Genomic DNA, 22727 nt, shown 5'->3' on the forward strand with positions numbered 1-22727 from the left:
GTGCGGCACTGGTGTGGTGAGTTGGATCTATAGCATATTACAGTGCGGCACTGGTGTGGTGAGTTGGATCTATACCATATTACAGTGCGGCACTGGTGTGGTGAGTTGGATCTATAGCATATTACAGTGCGGCACTGGTGTGGTGAGTTGGATCTATAGCATATTACAGTGCGGCACTGGTGTGGTGAGTTGGATCTATACCATATTACAGTGCGGCACTGGTGTGGTGAGTTGGATCTATAGCATATTACAGTGCGGCACTGGTGTGGTGAGTTGGATCTATACCATATTACAGTGCGGCACTGGTGTGGTGAGTTGGATCTATACCATATTACAGTGCGGCACTGGTGTGGTGAGTTGGATCTATAGTATATTACAGTGCGGCACTGGTGTGGTGAGTTGGATCTATAGCATATTACAGTGCGGCACTGGTGTGGTGAGTTGGATCTATACCATATTACAGTGCGGCACTGGTGTGGTGAGTTGGATCTATAGCATATTACAGTGCGGCACTGGTGTGGTGAGTTGGATCTATAGCATATTACAGTGCGGCACTGGTGTGGTGAGTTGGATCTATAGCATATTACAGTGCGGCACTGGTGTGGTGAGTTGGATCTATACTATATTACAGTGCGGCACTGGTGTGGTGAGTTGGATCTATAGCATATTACAGTGTGGCACTGGTGTGGTGAGTTGGATCTATACCATATTACAGTGTGCACTGTTGTGGTGAGTTGGATCTATACCATATTACAGTGCGGCACTGGTGTGGTGAGTTGGATCTATAGTATATTACAGTGCGGCACTGGTGTGGTGAGTTGGATCTATACCATATTACAGTGCGGCACTGGTGTGGTGAGTTGGATCTATAGCATATTACAGTGCGGCACTGGTGTGGTGAGTTGGATCTATACCATATTACAGTGCGGCACTGGTGTGGTGAGTTGGATCTATACCATATTACAGTGCGGCACTGGTGTGGTGAGTTGGATCTATAGCATATTACAGTGCGGCACTGGTGTGGTGAGTTGGATCTATAGCATATTACAGTGCGGCACTGGTGTGGTGAGTTGGATCTATAGCATATTACAGTGCGGCACTGGTGTGGTGAGTTGGATCTATACCATATTACAGTGCGGCACTGGTGTGGTGAGTTGGATCTATACCATATTACAGTGCGGCACTGGTGTGGCGAGTTGGATCTATACCACATTACAGTGCGGCACTGGTGTGGTGAGTTGGATCTATAGCATATTACAGTGCGGCACTGGTGTGGTGAGTTGGATCTATACCATATTACAGTGCGGCACTGGTGTGGCGAGTTGGATCTATAGTATATTACAGTGCGGCACTGGTGTGGTGAGTTGGATCTATACCATATTACGTGGCGGCACTGGTGTGGTGAGTTGGATCTATACCATATTACAGTGTGGCACTGGTGTGATGAGTTGGATCTATAGTATATTACAGTGCGGCACTGGTGTGGTGAGTTGGATCTATACCATATTACAGTGCGGCACTGGTGTGGTGAGTTGGATCTATAGTATATTACAGTGCGGCACTGGTGTGGTGAGTTGGATCTATACCATATTACGTGGCGGCACTGGTGTGGTTAGTTGGATCTATACCATATTACAGTGCGGCACTGGTGTGGTTAGTTGGATCTATACCACATTACAGTGCGGCACTGGTGTGGCGAGTTGGATCTATACCACATTACAGTGCGGCACTGGTGTGGTGAGTTGGATCTATAGCATATTACAGTGCGGCACTGGTGTGACGAGTTGGATCTATACCATATTACAGTGCGGCACTGGTGTGACGAGTTGGATCTATACCATATTACATGGCGGCACTGGTGTGGTGAGTTGGATCTATAGCATATTACAGGGCGGCACTGGTGTGGTGAGTTGGATCTATAGCATATTACAGTGCGGCACTGGTGTGGTGAGTTGGATCTATAGCATATTACAGTGCGGCACTGGTGTGGTGAGTTGGATCTATAGCATATTACAGTGCGGCACTGGTGTGGTGAGTTGGATCTATAGCATATTACAGTGCGGCACTGGTGTGGTGAGATGGATCTATACCATATTACAGTGCGGCACTGGTGTGGTGAGTTGGATCTATAGCATATTACAGTGCGGCACTGGTGTGGTGAGTTGGATCTATAGCATATTACAGTGCGGCACTGGTGTGGTGAGTTGGATCTATAGCATATTACAGTGCGGCACTGGTGTGGTGAGTTGGATCTATAGCATATTACAGTGCGGCACTGGTGTGGTGAGTTGGATCTATAGCATATTACAGTGCGGCACTGGTGTGGTGAGTTGGATCTATACCATATTACAGTGCGGCACTGGTGTGGTGAGTTGGATCTATACCATATTACAGTATGGCACTGGTGTGGTGAGTTGGATCTATACCATATAACAGTGCGGCACTGGTGTGGTGAGTTGGATCTATACCATATTACAGTGCGGCACTGGTGTGGTGAGTTGGATCTATACCATATTACAGTGCGGCACTGGTGTGGTGAGTTGGATCTATACCATATTACAGTGCGGCACTGGTGTGGTGAGTTGGATCTATACCATATTACAGTGCGGCACTGGTGTGGTGAGTTGGATCTATACCATATTACAGTGCGGCACTGGTGTGGTGAGTTGGATCTATACCATATTACAGTGCGGCACTGGTGTGGTGAGTTGGATCTATACCATATTACAGTGCGGCACTGGTGTGGTGAGTTGGATCTATAGCATATTACAGTGCCGCACTGGTGTGGTGAGTTGGATCTATAGCATATTACAGTGCGGCACTGGTGTGGTGAGGTAGTGTGAGGGAATGCAGTCACAATCCCGGTGGTCAGCATACCGACGCCAGAATGCCGGCAGGGGGCCGAGGGCTATTACCACTCTTGGGTGTCCATCGGCATTCTGGCGGATGGGACCCCAGCGTCGGCAAGCTGAACTCTAGATAGCGACCGTCGGGATCCCGAACCTAACCCATTAGTGTGACACTATCAGCTGTCTCCTCCGCCAAGATCAGGCACTCAGGAAAGACTACAGAGACAATGAGATGCCATACAGGAGTAATATAAGCTACAGCTGGTAATTGTGGTTCTGATCCGTGTCCAGGACACCAGGATGATCATCTGAAACACTGGAGGATGGAGACATGGATAGAAGGTCCTGGTTCTTCTGGCAGGAGAATTTGGAAGTCGTGGTCTAGGCGCTCAGGTCGGCTGAGATGGGGAATGGTGGTCTAGGCTCTCATGGTGAGTGAGATGGGGAGTGGTGGTTCTTGGCTCTCAGGGTGGGATAGATGGGGAGTGGTGGTTCTTGGCTCTCAGGGTGGGATAGATGGGGAGTGGTGGTCTAGGTTCTCAGGGTGGGATAGATGGGGAGTGGTGGTCTAGGTTCTCAGGGTGGGTGAGATGGGGAGTGGTGGTCTATGCTCTCAGGGTGGGTGAGATGGGGAGTGGTAGTCCAGGTGGCTCTTAGGGTGGGTGAGATGGGGAGTGGTAGTCCAGGTGGCTCTTAGGGTGGGTGAGATGGGGAGTGGTAGTCCAGGTGGCTCTTAGGGTGGGTGAGATGGGGAGTGGTAGTCCAGGTGGCTCTTAGGGTGGGTGAGATGGGGAGTGGTGGTCTAGGTTCTTAGGGTGGGTGAGATGGGGGAGTGGTAGTCTAGGTGGCTCTCAGGGTGGGTGAGATGGGGAGTGGTGGTCTATGCTCTCAGGGTGGGTGAGATGGGGAGTGGTAGTCTAGGTGGCTCTCAGGGTGGGTGAGATGGGGAGTGGTGGTCTATGCTCTCAGGGTGGGTGAGATGGGGAGTGGTAGTCTAGGTGGCTCTCAGGGTGGGTGAGATGGGGAGTGGTAGTCTAGGTGGCTCTCAGGGTGGGTGAGATGGGGAGTGGTGATTCCTTTCTGTCAGGATGGGTGATATGGGGAATTATGGTCTAGGCAGTGGTGGTTCCTGGCTCTGAGGATGTTGGAGATGGGCAGTGGTGGTTCCTGGCTCTGAGGATGTTGGAGATGGGCAGTGGTGGTTCCTGGCTCTGAGGATGGTTAAGATGGTACTGATGTTACTGGTCCTTGTGTTGGATGAGATCAAGCAAGGAGGTACCGATGTTGGTTAAGATCAAGCATGAAGGTACCGATGTTGGTTAAGATCAGGTGTAGTGGTACTAGTTCCAAGGCCTGATCAGGAGACCTGTTCCTAGTTCTCGCCATGGGATGTGGTAGTCTTCTAGCCAGGCCAGACTTGGCATAAAACTGCTACGTCTAAACAAGGCCTCTTACCTTTGCCGTTTCCGGGGAAGACTGTTATTCTTGATGAGCAAAGACTTGATATGTTCCGCCAAATTGTCGTCATGCTTCAAGCACCAGTGCCGCAGTATACTCGTGGTGAACTGATCATCAGGGTGACACGGCCGGCTGAGGACCATCTTTACCATCTCCTCAGTAGGTCTGGAGATTAGAAGAAGAATGATTTGGGAGGTATCATAGATGCTGAAAACGGGGAGGAATCGCAGATAAACGCAACGTAATAGTAAAAGTAACCTCTGCCTAGAGCGAAACTGAGCGATGGGTGCTCGGAGAGGCACCAACAGCCCCGCTAACCCCACATAGATGGAGGACAGGAGATGCCAGGTGGATAAGAGATCTCGCTGTACAGGATATTGCAGAATGTGACACGCTGAGGGAAGGGTGCTGTTGTGTTAAGTGCCACTTCTGTATACTCAGTGTGTCTGCATATATCCGGAGGGCTTATCGTGCTGCAATCACTGCGGACTGTAATGTGCATCACTGCTGAGCTACCACCATCCTACTTATTGCACCCACTGAGTAGCGTCCTGCTCTGTCTATTCTGCCCCATCTCCCGGGCGTAACACCTGACTGCTGGCTGTGCTGCCGTACGGAGAGGGAGAGTGTCAGCGCTCAGTGACAGAGCGCTCTTATCTACCAGGCCGCTGTCTCCTCTGCACAATAGGAGAATTCATGACACAGAGGGTGTCTGAGCGGCAGGCGGACGTACAAAAGAGCCCTGGTACAGATAAGAGGCCAGTGTAATTAGGGACCAGCGCAGCCCTAATTATGTCTCCCCCTCCACACAGGACGCCATTCCACTCAGTCATTCACCCAGTCATTCCACTCACAGGCCGAACACAGGGGCTCGTCTTCTCTGTACAGACTATTCTCCAGCTGCTAGATAGCCCCTCATCCTGCCCCACACAGTCCTCTATCCCATCCTGCACCACACACACAGTCCTCTCTCCCATCCTGCCCCACACACACAGTCCTCTCTCCCATCCTGCCCCACACACACAGTCCTCTCTCCCATCCTGCACCACACACAGTCCTCTCTCCCATCCTGCACCACACACAGTCCTCTCTCCCATCCTGCCCCACACACAGTCCTCTCTCCCATCCTGCCCCACACACAGTCCTCTCTCCCATCCTGCACCACACAGTCCTCTCTCCCATCCTGCCCCACACACACAGTCCTCTCTCCCATCCTGCACCACACACAGTCCTCTCTCCCATCCTGCCCCACACACAGTCCTCTCTCCCATCCTGCCCCAGAAACACAGTCCTCTCTCCCATCCTGCCCCACACACACAGTCCTCTCTCCCATCCTGCACCACACACAGTCCTCTCTCCCATCCTGCCCCACACACAGTCCTCTCTCCCATCCTGCCCCACACACAGTCCTCTCTCCCATCCTGCACCACACAGTCCTCTCTCCCATCCTGCCCCACACACACAGTCCTCTCTCCCATCCTGCACCACACACAGTCCTCTCTCCCATCCTGCCCCACACACAGTCCTCTCTCCCATCCTGCCCCAGAAACACAGTCCTCTCTCCCATCCTGCCCCACACACACAGTCCTCTCTCCCATCCTGCACCACACACAGTCCTCTCTCCCATCCTGCCCCACACACAGTCCTCTCTCCCATCCTGCCCCACACACAGTCCTCTCTCCCATCCTGCCCCACACACAGTCCTCTCTCCCATCCTGCCCCACACACAGTCCTCTCTCCCATCCTGCCCCACACACACAGTCCTCTCTCCCATCCTGCCCCACACACAGTCCTCTCTCCCATCCTGCACCACACAGTCCTCTCTCCCATCCTGCCCCACACACAGTCCTCTCTCCCATCCTGCCCCACACACAGTCCTCTCTCCCATCCTGCCCCAGAAACACAGTCCTCTCTCCCATCCTGCCCCACACACACAGTCCTCTCTCCCATCCTGCACCACACACAGTCCTCTCTCCCATCCTGCACCACACACAGTCCTCTCTCCCATCCTGCCCCACATAGTCCTCTCTCCCATCCTGCCCAGACACACACAGTCCTCCCTCCCATCCTGCCCCACACACACAGTATTCCCTACCATTCTGCCCCACACACACAGTACTCTCTCCCATCCTGCCCCACACACACAGTGCCCCCTCCAATCCTGCCCCACACACAGTCTTCTCTCCAATCCTGCCCAGACACACATAGACCTCTCTCCCATCCTGCCTCACACACACAGTCCTCCCTCCCATCCTGCCCCACACACACAGTACTCTCTCCCATCCTGCCCCACACACACAGTCCTCTCTCTCATCCTGCCCCACACACACAGTGCCCCCTCCAATCCTGCCCCACACACAGTCCTCTCTCCCATCCTGCCCCACCCACAGTCCTCTCTCCCATCCTGCCCCACACACAGTCCTCTCTCCCATCCTGTCCCACACACCGTCCTCTCTCCCATCCTGCCCCACACACAGTCCTCTCTCCCATCCTGCCCCCCACACACAGTCCTCTATCCCATCCAGCCCCACACACAGTCCTCTATCCCATCCAGCCCCACACACAGTCCTCTCTCCCATCCTGCCCCACACACAGTCCTCTCTCCCATCCTGCCCCACACACACAGTCCTCTCTCTCCCATCCTGCCCCACACACACAGTCCTCTCTCCCATCCTGCCCCAGACACACAGTCCTCTCTCCCATCCTGCCCCACACACAGTCCTCTCTCCAATCCTGCCTCACACACACACACAGTGCCCCCTCCAATCCTGCCCCACACACAGTCCTCTCTCCAATCCTGCCACACACACACAGTGCCCCCTCCAATCCTGCCCCACACACAGTCCTCTCTCCCATCCTGCCCCACCCACAGTCCTCTCTCCCATCCTGCCCCACACACAGTACTCTCTCCCATCCTGCCCCACACACAGTCCTCTCTCCCATCCTGCCCCACACACACAGTCCTCTCTCCCATCCTGCCCCACACACAGTCCTCTCTCCCATCCTGCCCCAGACACACAGTCCTCTCTCCCATCCTGCCCCAGACACACAGTCCTCTCTACCATCCTGCCCCAGACACACAGTCCTCTCTCCCATCCTGCCCCAGACACACAGTCCTCTCTCCCATCCTGCCCCACACACAGTCCTCTCTCCCATCCTGCCCCACACATAGTCCTCTCTCCCATCCTGCCCCACACACACAGTCCTCTCTCCCATCCTGCCCCAGACACACAGTCCTCTCTCCCATCCTGCCCCACACACAGTCCTCTCTCCCATCCAGCCCCCCGCACACAGTGCACCCTCCCATCCTGCCCCCCGGACACAGTGCCCCCTCCCATCCTGCCCCACACACACAGTCCTCTCTCCCATCCTGCCCCACACACAGTCCTCTCTCCCATCCTGCCCCCCACACACACTGGACCCCTCCCATCCTGCCCCACACACACAGTCCTCTCTCCCATCCTGCCCCACACACACACAGTTCTCTCTCCCATCCTGCCCCACACACACACAGTTCTCTCTCCCATCCTGCCCCACGGACACAGTCCTCTCTCCCATCCTGCCCCACACACACAGTGCCCCCTCCAATCCTGCCCCACACACAGTCCTCTCTCCCATCCTGCCCCCCGCACAGTGCCCCCTCCCATCCTGCCCCACACAGTCCTCTCTCCCATCCTGCCCCCCGCACACAGTGCCCCCTCCAATCCTGCCACACACACAGTCCTCTCTCTCATCCTGCCCCACACACACACAGTCCTCTCCCCCATCCTGCCACACACACAGTCCTCTCTCCCATCCTGCCCCCACACAGTCCTCTCTCCCATCCTGCCCCCCACACACAGTCCTCTCTCCCATCCTGCCCCACACACACAGTCCTCTCTCCCATCCTGCCCCACACACAGTCCTCTCTCCCATCCTGCCCCACACACATAGTCCTCTCTCCCATCCTGCCCCAGACACACAGTGCCCCCTCCCATCCTGCCCCCCCCCCCACACACAGTCCTCTCTCCCATCCTGCCCCACACACACACAGTCCTCTCTCACATCCTGCCCCCCCCACACACAGTCCTCTCTCCCATCCTGCCCCACACACAGTCCTCTCTCACATCCTGCCCCCCACACACAAAGTCCTCTCTCCCATCCTGCCCCACACACAGTCCTCTCTCCCATCCTGCCCCACACACAGTCCTCTCTCCCATCCTGCCCCCCGCACACAGTGCCCCCTCCAATCCTGCCACACACACAGTCCTCTCTCTCATCCTGCCCCACACACACACAGTCCTCTCTCCCATCCTGCCACACACACAGTCCTCTCTCCCATCCTGCCCCAGACACACAGTCCTCTCTCCCATCCTGCCCCCCACACAGTCCTCTCTCCCATCCTGCCCCACACACAGTCCTCTCTCCCATCCTGCCCCAGACACACAGTCCTCTCTCCCATCCTGCCCCACACACACAGTCCTCTCTCCCATCCTGCCCCACACACAGTCCTCTCTCCCATCCTGCCCCACACACAGTCCTCTCTCCCATCCTGCCCCACACACAGTCCTCTCTCCCATACTGCCCCACACACAGTCCTCTCTCCCATACTGCCCCACACACAGTCCTCTCTCCCATCCTGCCCCACACACACAGTCCTCTCTCCCATCTTGCCCCACACACACAGTCCTCTCTCCCATCCTGCCCCACACACAGTCCTCTCTCCCATCCTGCCCCACACACACACACACAGTTCTCTCTCCCATCCTGCCCCACACACAATCCTCTCTCCCATCCTGCCCCACACACACAGTCCTCTCTCCCATCCTGCCCCACACACAAAGTCCTCTCTCCCATCCTGCCCCACACACAGTCCTCTCTCCCATCCTGCCCCACACACAGTCCTCTCTCCCATCCTGCCCCACACACACAGTCCTCCCTCCCATCCTGCCCCACACACACAGTCCTCTCTCCCATCCTGCCCCACACACATAGTCCTCTCTCCCATCCTGCCCCAGACACACAGTGCCCCCTCCCATCCTGCCCCCCCCCCACACACAGTCCTCTCTCCCATCCTGCCCCACACACACACAGTCCTCTCTCACATCCTGCCCCCCACACACACAGTCCTCTCTCCCATCCTGCCCCCCACACACAGTCCTCTCTCCCATCCTGCCCCAGACACACAGTGCCCCCTCCAATCCTGTCCCAGACACACAGTGCCCCCTCCCATCCTGCTCCACACACATACAGTCCTCTCTCCCATCCTGCCCCACACACATACAGTCCTCTCTCCCATCCTGCCCCACACACAGTCCTCTCTCCTATCCGGCCCCCACACAGTCCTCTCTCCCGTCCTGCCCCAGACAGACACAGTCCTCTCTCCCATCCTGCCCCACACACAGTCCTCTCTCCCGTCCTGCCCAGACACATACAGTCCTCTCTCCCATCCTGCCCCACACACAGTCCTCTCTCCTATCCTGCCCCCACACAGTCCTCTCTCCTATCCTGCCCCCACACACTCCTCTCTCCTATCCTGCCCCCACACAGTCCTCTCTCCCGTTCTGCCCCAGACACAGTCCTCTCTCCCATCCTGCCCCAGACAAACACACAGTCCTCGCTCTTTCCTCCTGCCGCAGAATTACAAGTACGCATAATCTTCAATACACGTGATCTACGGTCACAGTGCTACTCACTTCTCTCGTCTGAGCTGTAAGAGGAGACAGGATAAAGCCTCGGGGTGTTCTGTAACGAGAAGTAAGTAAGACAGGACAAGTCGTGTGAGCAGAGTCAGGCAAGGGAAAGGGGGAACAGGGTTAGTAAGGCAGGACAAGACGTGTAAGCAGAGTCAGGCAGGGGAATAAGAACAGGGTGAGTAAGGCAGGACAAGTCGTGTGAGCAGAGTCAGGCAGAGGAAGGGGAAGGGGAAGGGGAACTGGGTTAGTAAGGCAGGACAAGGCGTGTGAGTAGAGTCAGGCAGAGGAATAGGGGAACAGGGTGAGTAAGGCAGGGCATGGCGTGTGAGCAGAGTCAGGCAGGAAAAGGGGAACAGGGTGAGTAAGGCAGGACAATGCGTGTGAGCAGAGTCAGGCAGGGGAAGGGGAACAGGGTGAGTAAGGAAGGACAAGGCGTGTGAGCAGTCAGGCCGGGGGAAGGGGGAACAAGGTGAGTAAGGCAGGACAAGACGTGAGAGCAGAGTCAGGCCGGGGAAGGGGGAACAGGGTGAGTAAGGCAGGACAAGGCGTGAGAGCAGAGTCAGGCCGGGGAATGGGGAACAGGGCGAGTAAGGCAGGACAAGGCGTGAGAGCAAAGTCAGGCCGGGGAAGGGGGAACAGGGTGAGTAAGGCAGGACAAGGCGTGAGAGTAGAGTCAGGCAGGGGAAGGGGAACAGGGTGAGTAAGACAGGACAAGGCGTGAGAGCAGAGTCAGGCAGGGGAAGGGGAACAGGGTGAGTAAGGCAGGACAAGGCGTGAGAGCAGAGTCAGGCAGGGGAAGGGGAACAGGGTGAGTAAGACAGGACAAGGCGTGAGAGCAGAGTCAGGCAGGGGAAGGGGAACAGGGTGAGTAAGACAGGACAAGGCGTGAGAGCAGAGTCAGGCAGGGGAAGGGGAACAGGGTGAGTAAGGCAGGACAAGGCGTGAGAGTAGAGTCAGGCAGGGGAAGGGGAACAGGGTGAGTAAGGCAGGAGAAGGCGTGAGAGCAAAGTCAGGCCGGGGAAGGGGGAACAGGGTGAGTAAGGCAGGACAAGGCGTGAGAGTAGAGTCAGGCAGGGGAAGGGGAACAGGGTGAGCAAGATAGGACAAGGCGTGAGAGCAGAGTCAGGCAGGGGAAGGGGAACATGGTGAGTAAGGCAGGACAAGGCGTGAGAGCAGAGTCAGGCCGGGGAAGGGGGAACAGGGTGAGTAAGGCAGGACAAGGCGTGAGAGCAGAGTCAGGCAGGGGAAGGGGAACAGGGTGAGTAAGGCAGGACAAGGCGTGAGAGCAGAGTCAGGCAGGGGAAGGGGAACAGGGTGAGTAAGGCAGGACATGGCACGTGAGCAGAGTCAGGCAGGAGAATGGGGAACAGGGTGAGTAAGGCAGGACAAGGCGTGTGAGCAGAGTCAGGCAGGGGAAGGGGAACAGGGTGAGTAAGGCAGGACAAGCAATGAGAGCAGAGTTAGGCAGGAGAATGGGGAACAGGGTGAGTAAGGCAGAACAAGGCGTGTGAGCAGAGTCAGGCAGGGCAAGGGGAACAGGGTGAGTAAGGCAGGACAAGGCGTGTGAGCAGAGTCAGGCAGGGGAAGGGGAACAGGGTGAGTAAGGCAGGACAAGGCGTGTGAGCAGAGTCAGGCAGGGGAAGGGGAACATGGTGAGTAAGGCATGACTAGGCGTGAGAGCAGAGTCAGGCAGGGGAAGGGGAACAGGGTGAGTAAGGCAGGACAAGGCGTGTGAGCAGAGTCAGGCAGGGAAAGGGGGACATGGTGAGTAAGGCAGGACAAGGCGTGTGAGCAGAGTCAGGCAGGGGAAGGGGAACAGGGTGATTAAGGCAGGACAAGGCGTGTGAGCAGAGTCAGGCAGGGGAAGGGGAACAGGGTGAGTAAGGCAGGACAAGGCGTGTGAGCAGAGTCAGGCAGGGGAATGGGGAACAGGGTGAGTAAGGCAGGACAAGGCGTGAGAGCAGAGTCAGGCAGGGGAAAGGGAACAGGGTAAGGCAGGACAAGGCGTGAGAGCAGAGTCAGGCAGGGGAAAGGGAACAGGGTGAGTAAGGCAGGGCAAGGCGTGAGAACAGAGTCAGGCAGGGGAAAGGGAACAGGGTGAGTAAGGCAGGACAAGGCGTGAGAGCAGAGTCAGGCAGGGGAATGGGGAACAGGGTGAGTAAGGCAGGACAAGGCGTGAGAGCAGAGTCAGGCAGGGGAAGGGGAACAGGGTGAGTAAGGCAGGACAAGGCGTGAGAGCAGAGTCAGGCAGGGGAAAGGGAACAGGGTGAGTAAGGCAGGACAAGGCGTGTGAGCAGAGTCAGGAAGGGGAACAGGGTGAGTAAGGCAGGACATGGCGCGTGAGCAGAGTCAGGCAGGGGAATGGGGAACAGGGTGAGTAAGGCAGGACAAGGCGTGTGAGCAGAGTCAGGCAGGGGAAGGGGAACATGGTGAGTAAGGCATGACTAGGCGTGAGAGCAGAGTCAGGCAGGGGAAGGGGAACAGGGTGAGTAAGGCAGGACAAGGCGTGTGAGCAGAGTCAGGCAGGGGAATGGGGAACAGGGTGAGTAAGGCAGGACAAGGCGTGTGAGCAGAGTCAGGCAGGGGAATGGGGAACAGGGTGAGTAAGGCAGGACAAGGCGTGTGAGCAGAGTCAGGCAGGGGAATGGGGAACAGGGTGAGTAAGGCAGGACAAGGCGTGAGAGCAGAGTCAGGCAGGGGAATGGGGAACAGGGTGAGTAAGGCAGGACAAGGCGTGTGAGCAGAGTCAGGCAGGGGAAGGGGGAACAGGGTGAGTAAGTCAGGACATGGCGTGTGAGCAGAGTCAGGCAGGGGAAGGGGAACATGGTGAGTAAGGCAGGGCATGGCGTGTGAGCAGAGTCGGGAAGGGGAACAGGGTGAGTAAGGCAGGGAATAACGTCACAGACAGAGCACAATATATGGAACCCACCTTTGTATTTCAGGTGCTGGAGGATGGGGATAATAGTCTCCAGGGGAACATTGTGGGCGAGGAAGAGCTGCCATGTGCAGTACTGCTCAAAGGTCTCCCATTCTAAACTCTGAACTGAAAGAGGAGATGAGTGCACTTTGTACACAACAGCCAACCCTGCCGACACAGTGTGACCGGCACCTAACTCACATCACCCAACCCTGCTGACACAGTGTGACCAGCACCTAACTCACATCACCCAACCATGCCGAAACAGTGTGACCGGCACCTAACTCACATCACCCAACCATGCCACCACAGTGTGACCAGCACCTAACTCATATCACCCAACCATGCCGAAACAGTGTGACCGGCACCTAACTCATATCACCCAACCCTGCTGACACAGTGTGACCAGCACCTAACTCACATCACCCAACCATGCCGAAACAGTGTGACCGGCACCTAACTCATATCACCCAACCATGCCGAAACAGTGTGACCAGCACCTAACTCACATCACCCAACCCTGCTGACACAGTGTGACCAGCACCTAACTCACATCACCCAACCATGCCGAAACAGTGTGACCGGCACCTAACTCATATCACCCAACCATGCCGAAACAGTGTGACCGGCACCTAACTCACATCACCCAACCCTGCTGACACAGTGTGACCAGCACCTAACTCACATCACCCAACCATGCCGAAACAGTGTGACCGGCACCTAACTCATATCACCCAACCATGCCGAAACAGTGTGACCGGCACCTAACTCATATCACCCAACCATGCCGAAACAGTGTGACCAGCACCTAACTCACATCACCCAACCATGCCGAAACAGTGTGACCGGCACCTAACTCATATCACCCAACCATGCCGAAACAGTGTGACCGGCACCTAACTCACATCACCCAACCATGCCGACACAGTGTGACCGGCACCTAACTTACATCACTCAATCATGCCGTCACAGTGTGACCGACTCCCAACTCACGTCAGTCAACACAGTGTGACCGGCACCTAACTCACGTCAGCCAACTGTGCCGACACAGTCTGACCGACTCCCAACTCAGATGATCCAACCCTGCCGACGCAGTGTGACCGGCACCTAATTGGCATCACCAAACCATGCCGACACAGTGAGACAGACTACCAACTCACATCACCCAACCCTGCCGACACAGTGTGACCGGCACCTGACATCACCAAACCATGCCGACACAGTGTGACCAGCTGCCAACTCACATCACCCAACCCTGCCCATACAGTCCCCAGCCCATACCTACCATCAACATCAATCTACTCACTTAAAATGTTCAACACAGAGTCTTTCCGGAACATCACCAGGTTTCCCATCATGACATGACACACCAACTCCTGCAGCTGAACAAGACAGAGGATCGTACAAGTCATAGCAGAGCCCTCCTGCCCACCAACGCATGATAGCAGAGCCCACCTGCCCACCAACGCATGATAGCAGAGCCCTCCTGCCCACCAACGCATGATAGCAGAGCCCTCCTGCCCACCAACGCATGATAGCAGAGCCCTCCTGCCCACCAACGCATGATAGCAGAGCCCTCCTGCCCACCAACGCATGATAGCAGAGCCCTCCTGCCCACCAACGCATGATAGCAGAGCCCACCTGCCCACCAACGCATGATAACAGAGCCCACCTGCCCACCAACGCATGATAGCAGAGCCCACCTGCCCACCAACGCATGATAGCAGAGCCCTCCTGCCCACCAACGCATGATAGCAGAGCCCTCCTGCCCACCAACGCATGATAGCAGAGCCCTCCTGCCCACCAACGCATGTTAGCAGCGCCCTCCTGCCCACCAACGCATGATGGCAGAGCCCACCTGCCCACCAACGCATGATAGCAGAGCCCTCCTGCCCACCAATGCATGATAGCAGAGCCCACCTGCCCACCAACGCATGATAGCAGAGCCCGCCTGCCCACAACGCATGATAGCAGAGCCCGCCTGCCCACCGACGCATGACAGCAGAGCCCGCCTGCCCACCAACGCATGATAGCAGAGCCCGCCTGCCCACAACGCATGATAGCAGAGCCCGCCTGCCCACCGACGCATGACAGCAGAGCCCGCCTGCCCACCGACGCAAACGGCAGAGCCCTCCTGAACACAGACGCATGATAGCAGAGCCCGCCTGCCCACCAACGCATGATAGCAGAGCCCACCTGCCCACCAACGCATGATAGCAGAGCCCACCTGCCCACCAACGCATGATAGCAGAGCCCGCCTGCCCACCGACGCATGACAGCAGAGCCCGCCTGCCCACCGACGCATGACAGCAGAGCCCGTCTGCCCACCGACGCAAACAGAGCCCTCCTGAACACCGACGCATGATAGCAGAGCCCGTCTGCCCACCAATACATGATAGCAGAGCCCACCTGCCCACCAACGCATGATAGCAGAGCCCACCTGCCCACCAACGCATGATAGCAGAGCCCTCCTGCCCACCAACGCATGATAGCAGAGCCCTCCTGCCCACCAACGCATGATAGCAGAGCCCACCTGCCCACCAAAGCATGGCAGCAGAGCCCACCTGCCCACCAACGCATGACAACAGAGCCCACCTGCCCACCAACGCATGATAGCAGAGCCCACCTGCCCACCAACGCATGATAGCAGAGCCCACCTGCCCACCAACGCATGATATCAGAGCCCACCAACGCATGATAGCAGAGCCCACCAACGCATGATAGCAGAACCCTCCTGCCCACCAACGCATGATAGCAGAGCCCACCAACGCATGATAGAAGAGCCCGCCCGCCCACCAACGCATGATAGCAGAGCCCGCCCACCAATGCATGACAGCAGAGCCCACCCGCCCACCAAAGCATGACAGCAAAGCCCACCTGCCTACCAACGCATGACAGAAGAGCCCTCCTGCCCACCAACGCATGACAGCAGAGCCCTCCTGCCCACCAACGCATGACAGCAGAGCCCTCCTGCCCACCAACGCATGACAGCAGAGCCCACCCGCCCACCAACGCATGACAGCAGAGCCCACCCGCCCACCAACGCATGACAGCAGAGCCCGCCTACCCACCAACGCATGACAGCAGAGCCCTCCCGCCCACCAACGCATGACAGCAGAGCCCTCCCGCCCACCAACGCAATACAGCAGAGCTCGCCCGCCCACCAACGCATGACAGCAGAGCCCACCTGCCCACCAACGCATGACAGCAGAGCCCGCCCGCACACCAACGCATGACAGAAGAGCCCGCCCACCAACGCATGATAGCAGAGCCCGCCCACCAACGCATGATAGTTGAGCCCGCCTGCCCACCAACGCATGATAGCAGAGCCCACCTGCCCACCAACGCATGATAGCAGAGCCCACCTGCCCACCGACGCATGATAGCAGAGCCCGCCTGCCCACCGACGCATGACAGCAGAGCCCGCCTGCCCACCGACGCATGACAGCAGAGCCCGCCTGCCCACCGACGCAAACAACAGAGCCCTCCTGAACACCGACGCATGATAGCAGAGCCCGTCTGCCCACCAAATCATGATAGCAGAGCCCACCTGCCCACCAACGCATGATAGCAGAGCCCACCTGCCCACCAACGCATGATAGCAGAGCCCTCCTGCCCACCAAAGCATGATAGCAGAGCCCTCCTGCCCACCAACGCATGATAGCAGAGCCCTCCTGCCCACCAACGCATGATAGCAGAGCCCACCTGCCCACCAACGCATGATAGCAGAGCCCACCTGCCCACCAACGCATGATAGCAGAGCCCACCTGCCCACCAACGCATGATAGCAGAGCCCACCTGCCCGCCAACGCATGAAAGCAGAGCCCACCTGCCCGCCAACGCATGGCAGCAGAGCCCACCTGCCCACCAACGCATGACAACAGAGCCCACCTGCCCACCAACGCATGATAGCAGAGCCCACCTGCCCACCAACGCATGATAGCAGAGCCCACCTGCCCACCAACGCATGATATCAGAGCCCACCAACGCATGATAGCAGAACCCACCAACGCATGATAGCAGAACCCTCCTGCCCACCAACGCATGATAGCAGAGCCCACCAACGCATGATAGAAGAGCCCGCCCGCCCACCAACGCATGATAGCAGAGCCCGCCCACCAATGCATGACAGCAGAGCCCACCCGCCCACCAAAGCATGATAGCAAAGCCCACCTGCCTACCAACGCATGATAGAAGAGCCCTCCTGCCCACCAACGCATGACAGCAGAGCCCTCCTGCCCACCAACGCATGACAGCAGAGCCCTCCTGCCCACCAACGCATGACAGCAGAGCCCACCCGCCCACCAACGCATGACAGCAGAGCCCACCTGCCCACCAACGCATGACAGCAGAGCCCGCCTACCCACCAACGCATGACAGCAGAGCCCTCCCGCCCACCAACGCATGACAGCAGAGCCCTCCCGCCCACCAACGCAATACAGCAGAGCTCGCCCGCCCACCAACGCATGACAGCAGAGCCCACCTGCCCACCAACGCATGACAGCAGAGCCCGCCCGCACACCAACGCATGATAGAAGAGCCCGCCCACCAACGCATGATAGCAGACCCCGCCCGCCCACCAACGCATGATAGTAGAGCCCGCCCGCCCACCAACGCATGATAGCAGAGCCCGCCCGCACACCAACGCATGATAGAAGAGCCCGCCCGCCCACCAATGCATGATAGCAGAGCCCGCCCACCAACGCATGATAGCAGAGCCCACCCGCCCACCAAAGCATGATAGCAGAGCCCGCCCACCAACGCATGATAGCAGAGCCCGCCCACCAACGCATGATAGCAGAGCCCATCTGCCCACCAACGCATGATAGCAGAGCCCGTCCGCCCACCAACGCATGATAGCAGAGCCCGCCCGCACACCAACGCATGATAGAAGAGCCCACCCACCAACGCATGATAGAAGATCCCGCCCACAAACGCATGATAGCAGAGCCCGCCCGCCCACGCATGATAGCAGAGCCCAGAGCCCTCCTGCCCACCGACGCATGACAGCAGAGCCCACCAGCCCACCAACGCATGATAGCAGAGCCCACCTGCCCACCAACGCATGATAGCAGAGCCCGCCCACCAACGCATGATAGCAGAGCCCAGCTGCCCACCAACGCATGACAGCAGAGCCCACCAACGCATGATAGCAGAGCCCACCTGCCCACCAACGCATGATAGCAGAGCCCACCCACCAACGCATGATAGAAGAGCCCGCCCGCCCGCCCACCAACGCATGATAGCAGAGCCCGCCCACCAACGCATGATACCAGAGCCCGCCCGCCCACCAACGCATGATAAAAGAGCCTGCTCGCCCACCAACGCATGATAGAAGAGCCCGCCCACCAACGCATGACAGAAGAGCCTGCCCACCAACGCATGATAGAAGAGCCCGCCCACCCACCAACGCATGATAGAAGAGCCCGCACGCCCACCAACGCATGATAGAAGAGCCCGCCCGCCTGCCCACCAACGCTGGATAGCAGAGCCCTCCCGCCCACCAACGCATGATAGCAGAGCCCGCCTGCCCACCAACGCATGACAGCAGAGCCCTCCTGCCCACCAACGCATGATAGCAGAGCCGGCCTGCCCACCGACGCATGATAGCAGAGCCGGCCTGCCCACCGACGCATGATAGCAGAGCCCGCCTGCCCACCAACGCATGATAGCAGAGCCCGCCTGCCCACCAACGCATGACAGCAGAGCCCACCAACACATGATAGCAGAGCCCACCAACACATGATAGCAGAGCCCACCAACGCATGATAGCAGAGCCCGTCAGCCCACGAACGCATGATAGCAGAGCCCGTCAGCCCACCAACGCATGATAGCAGAGCCCGTCAGCCCACCAACGCATGATAGCAGAGCCCACCTGCACACCAACGCATGATAGCAGAGCCCACCTGCACACCAACGCATGATAGAAGAGCCCGCCCACCAACGCATGATAGAAGAGCCCGCCCGCCTGCCCACCAACGCTTGATAGCAGAGCCCTCCCGCCCAACAACGCATAATAGCAGAGCCCGCCTGCCCACCAACGCATGACAGCAGAGCCCTCCTGCCCACCAACGCATGATAGCAGAGCCCACCTGCCCACCAACGCATGATAGCAGAGCCCGCCTGCCCACCGACGCATGATAGCAGAGCCCGCCTGCCCACCGACGCATGATAGCAGAGCCCGCCTGCCCACCAACGCATGATAGCAGAGCCCGCCTGCCCACCAACGCATGACAGCAGAGCCCACCAACACATGATAGCAGAGCCCACCAACGCATGATAGCAGAGCCCGTCAGCCCACCAACGCATGATAGCAGAGCCCGTCTGCCGACCAACGCATGATAGCAGAGCCCACCTGCACACCAACGCATGATAGCAGAGCCCACCTGCACACCAACGCATGATAGTAGAGCCCGCCTGCCCATCAACGCATGATAGCAGAGCCCACCAACGCATGATAGCAGAGCCCACCTGCCCACCAACGCATGATAGCAGAGCCCACCAACGCATTATAGAAGAGCCCGCACGCCCACCAATGCATGATAGCAGAGACAGCAGTCAGAGAATACAGACACACACTGATACACAATGGACACACAATGGACACACCTACCTGGGCAGAGTCGATGACAGCTACTATCATGTTGAGAAGCTCTCCGCTCCTAAGCGTTTCATCCGGGAACTGGAGAAGAGAGAGAGTCAGATCTGCCCACTAGCTGCAGCACACCATTCCCATGCACCAGTACTATACAACCCTGCGTCTTACACCTGAGAGCCACTGTCAGGATGGACAGATCACACTGTTGCCGAAGTCTCACCTCGCTGTATATAGAAGGCGTCAGGTAGCACAGCAGCCGCACATCGTCCTCCTGGCAGGCCTTCATATCCATCATCAAGCACGTGTGCAGGTCCCCGAGCTGCGTGGCCTGGGCAAAGGACTCATATAAATTCATCTTTCCGGCCGCCGCCTTGCTGTAGTGGGGCGTCCAGTATACGGGAAGAGAGAGAGTGGCGAGAGTGAGTACCGGGGGGAGAGCACCGGGTAACTGGGGGCGGGGGGGGGACAACATTACGTTGTAATATTCCTTCCAGACACTGGTCCCGCTATGAACACTTCTGGGGTGGTTACCATAACTCCCCACCACTGCGTATAGGGAGCATGAACTACGCACAGACCTGGGAGGGGGGGGGGGAGGGGGGGGTTGTCACATACAACGCCTCACCGGACAGGAAACGTATCTGTTTACCAGGAGGAGGAGGGAAGGAGCGCTCTGGATTTTAATTAATTATCTCTAATGAACAGACCGGACGGAGAGAGCAGGGACTGGATGTTATTAAGTAGGATCAGTGTATTAATGAGGAGATTATGTATCCCAGGCACACACCGCGGAGGGGGCAGATGCAGCCGCAAGACAATCCCTGCACCTTAACGCCCGGGCTGCAGGTAGGGTGCCAGGTGGTGTGTACAGAACATTACACGCCCCAGACATCCTCAGCCGCAGCCCAAACAGGATAACGAGGACTAATTGCAGATAGGCTTAGTAAATGAGTGACCTGGCCATTACAGGATCCCGGGAATGCGGAACATAAGAGGATGCAGTGTCCGTGAAATGACAGCGGCAGACAGCAGAGATCTTCCCTCTAGGCACAGGGACACAACATGTGGGAATCAGGGTTATCAGTGAGTGGCTCCTCACCTGGCCTTCAGGTAGTACAGCAGATGGTAGCCGATCTTGGGCTGCTTCTGGTAGAGCTCGGAGAGAAGGTCCAGGAGCAGAGAAAAGCCATTGCTGCCCTCCTGCATCTGGATAAGGTTTCTGGAAGGAGGTAATGGGAGAGAGTGAGGACTACGGTGTATTGGGCGAAGACGTGGAACCTCCCATAATGAGCTTTCAGTTCCTGGGGGGTTGTGGAGTGTTTCAGGGGCTGCTACTGTACAGGGGTGGTTTTAGAGGACACATACCGAAATATCAGATAAAGGGGCTTCCCCACCGACTCCTCCAGAGACCTGTAGATGAAAGTATTAATGTTACTCATAGGATAACCTACCTACCTAGCAGGCAATGACTTACTGCATCCAACAAGCCATCGGGCCAGACAGCACACCTCCCCCACTTGGCTGCCAATGTCTCAACCACCCACCAAACATATTTTCATTACATTGCACCACACTTAGCCTGACCATTTAACTAAGGTCCCCTTCTTATTTCCATGGAAGGCCTCCCACAGAGGCTGGCCGTGTGGAACAGCCAACGTGGAAACCAGGCAGGCATGAAGCAAATGGGAAGACCTACTCTTCTGTGATCTCCTCTGGAAGGACCTCTCCTCTAAAATGGGCTTTAAACAACTCCTGGAGGCAAGAAGCCAGTACGGATAACTGTTCTGAGTCAAAGTCTTCCTGCGGAGAGGGGAAACAAGCAGGGGGAGGAGGGTGTCAGAGAAAAGTGAGGTCACAGCAATAATATCATGGCAGATCCACGTGTACCTGCCACTCACCTCCAAAATCTGCTCCACGATGTCCTGCATCAGCTCACACTGGGACTCCATGTCACTGCAACACACAAGCATACAGACGCTATAGGCTATAAGACTCACAGACAGGCCGCTGGTCCGTCATTAAGGTGGGAACTATGAACGTGGCTTCATGCAATGGTGATCTGTAATGCAGGGACAAGGTAGGAAAACATGGGGGGAAATCTGTCAGTGGGACTGGTTTTACCAACCTTTCCTTCTGCAGAGCCACCACCTTCTCCCTCACAGGCTCCTCCAGCTGCTCCAAGTACGGGGTAATGTCCACGGGCTCCTCAATGATGGGCTCCTTGATGGGATGGAAGCGGAACTCCCGCTTTTTTTCTGGCGCGATTACCAGATAGTAAGGATAGAGAGAGAGAAGGTAGCGGGAGGGGAGAACGATTTTACATAGATATATACATGTTCCTTCTAGAGAAGATTGGTAAATAAAATAGAACAGATGGGTCAGTACCATTGTCCGAACTCTTGCTGGTCAACTCCTCCTCATCATCACTGAACGCAGCCTCCGAATTGTCGTAGCAGCTCTCCTCCTTGTCTGCCAGGCTGTTCTCCATCTCCATGGATGCCGGCTCCTCCGTCTTTACTGAGAACGGCGATTAAACCATTTTAGTCACCTGCACCCAACAATATGGGCGTTACCACATAAAATGGGGTAAACCTGATGGGTCACCATGGAAGGCGGACTACTGTGTAATACGGCTTAGAAGTTGAGCCGCTGTGATACGAATTAGAAGGTGGGCCGCTGTGTGATACGGATTAGAAGGTGGGCCGCTGTGTGATACGGATTAGAAGGTGGGCCGCTGTGTGATACGGATTAGAAGGTGGGCCGCTGTGTGATACGGATTAGAAGGTGGGTCGCTGTGTGATACGGATTAGAAGGTGGGCCGCTGTGTGATACGGATTAGAAGGTGGGCCGCTGTGTGATACGGATTAGAAGGTGGGCCGCTGTGTGATACGGATTAGAAGGTGGGCCGCTGTGTGATACGGATTAGAAGGTGGCCTGCTGTGTGATACGGATTAGAAGGTGGGCCGCTGTGTGATACGGATTAGAAGGTTGGCCGCTGTGTGATACGGATTAGAAGGTGGGCCGCTGTGTGATACGGATTAGGTGGTTGGCCGCTGTGATACGGATTAGAAGGTGGGCCGCTGTGATACGGATTAGAAGGTGGGCCGCTGTGTGATACGGATTAGAAGGTGGGCCGCTGTGTGATACGGATTAGAAGGTTGGCCGCTGTGATACGGATTAGAAGGTGGGCCGCTGTGATACGGATTAGAAGGTGGGCCGCTGTGTGATAC

General features: G+C 56.9%; 1 protein-coding gene across 4 annotated transcripts in view; it reads right to left on the minus strand.

Annotated features, from left to right (window-relative positions):
- Positions 1-22727, minus strand: part of INTS3 (integrator complex subunit 3) — a 106468-nt gene that overhangs the window by 11524 nt on the left and 72217 nt on the right. For 2 of the 4 annotated variants that reach the window (XM_063946699.1, XM_063946703.1), the window contains exons 15-26: positions 21883-22014; positions 21623-21752; positions 21396-21450; positions 21194-21297; positions 20863-20907; positions 20596-20716; positions 19718-19885; positions 19513-19581; positions 14206-14281; positions 12912-13025; positions 9983-10031; positions 4305-4472 (exon numbers count right to left, since the gene is read on the minus strand). In XM_063946699.1, coding sequence (XP_063802769.1) covers positions 4305-4472; positions 9983-10031; positions 12912-13025; positions 14206-14281; positions 19513-19581; positions 19718-19885; positions 20596-20716; positions 20863-20907; positions 21194-21297; positions 21396-21450; positions 21623-21752; positions 21883-22014 — 1231 coding nt within the window. The remainder of the gene's footprint in view (positions 1-4304; positions 4473-9982; positions 10032-12911; positions 13026-14205; positions 14282-19512; positions 19582-19717; positions 19886-20595; positions 20717-20862; positions 20908-21193; positions 21298-21395; positions 21451-21622; positions 21753-21882; positions 22015-22727) is intronic. The other 2 variants (XM_063946700.1, XM_063946701.1) reach the window with 2 other exon arrangements.

Source organism: Pseudophryne corroboree, chromosome 12 (assembly GCF_028390025.1).
Source record: "Pseudophryne corroboree isolate aPseCor3 chromosome 12, aPseCor3.hap2, whole genome shotgun sequence".
Lineage (NCBI taxonomy): Eukaryota > Metazoa > Chordata > Amphibia > Anura > Myobatrachidae > Pseudophryne > Pseudophryne corroboree.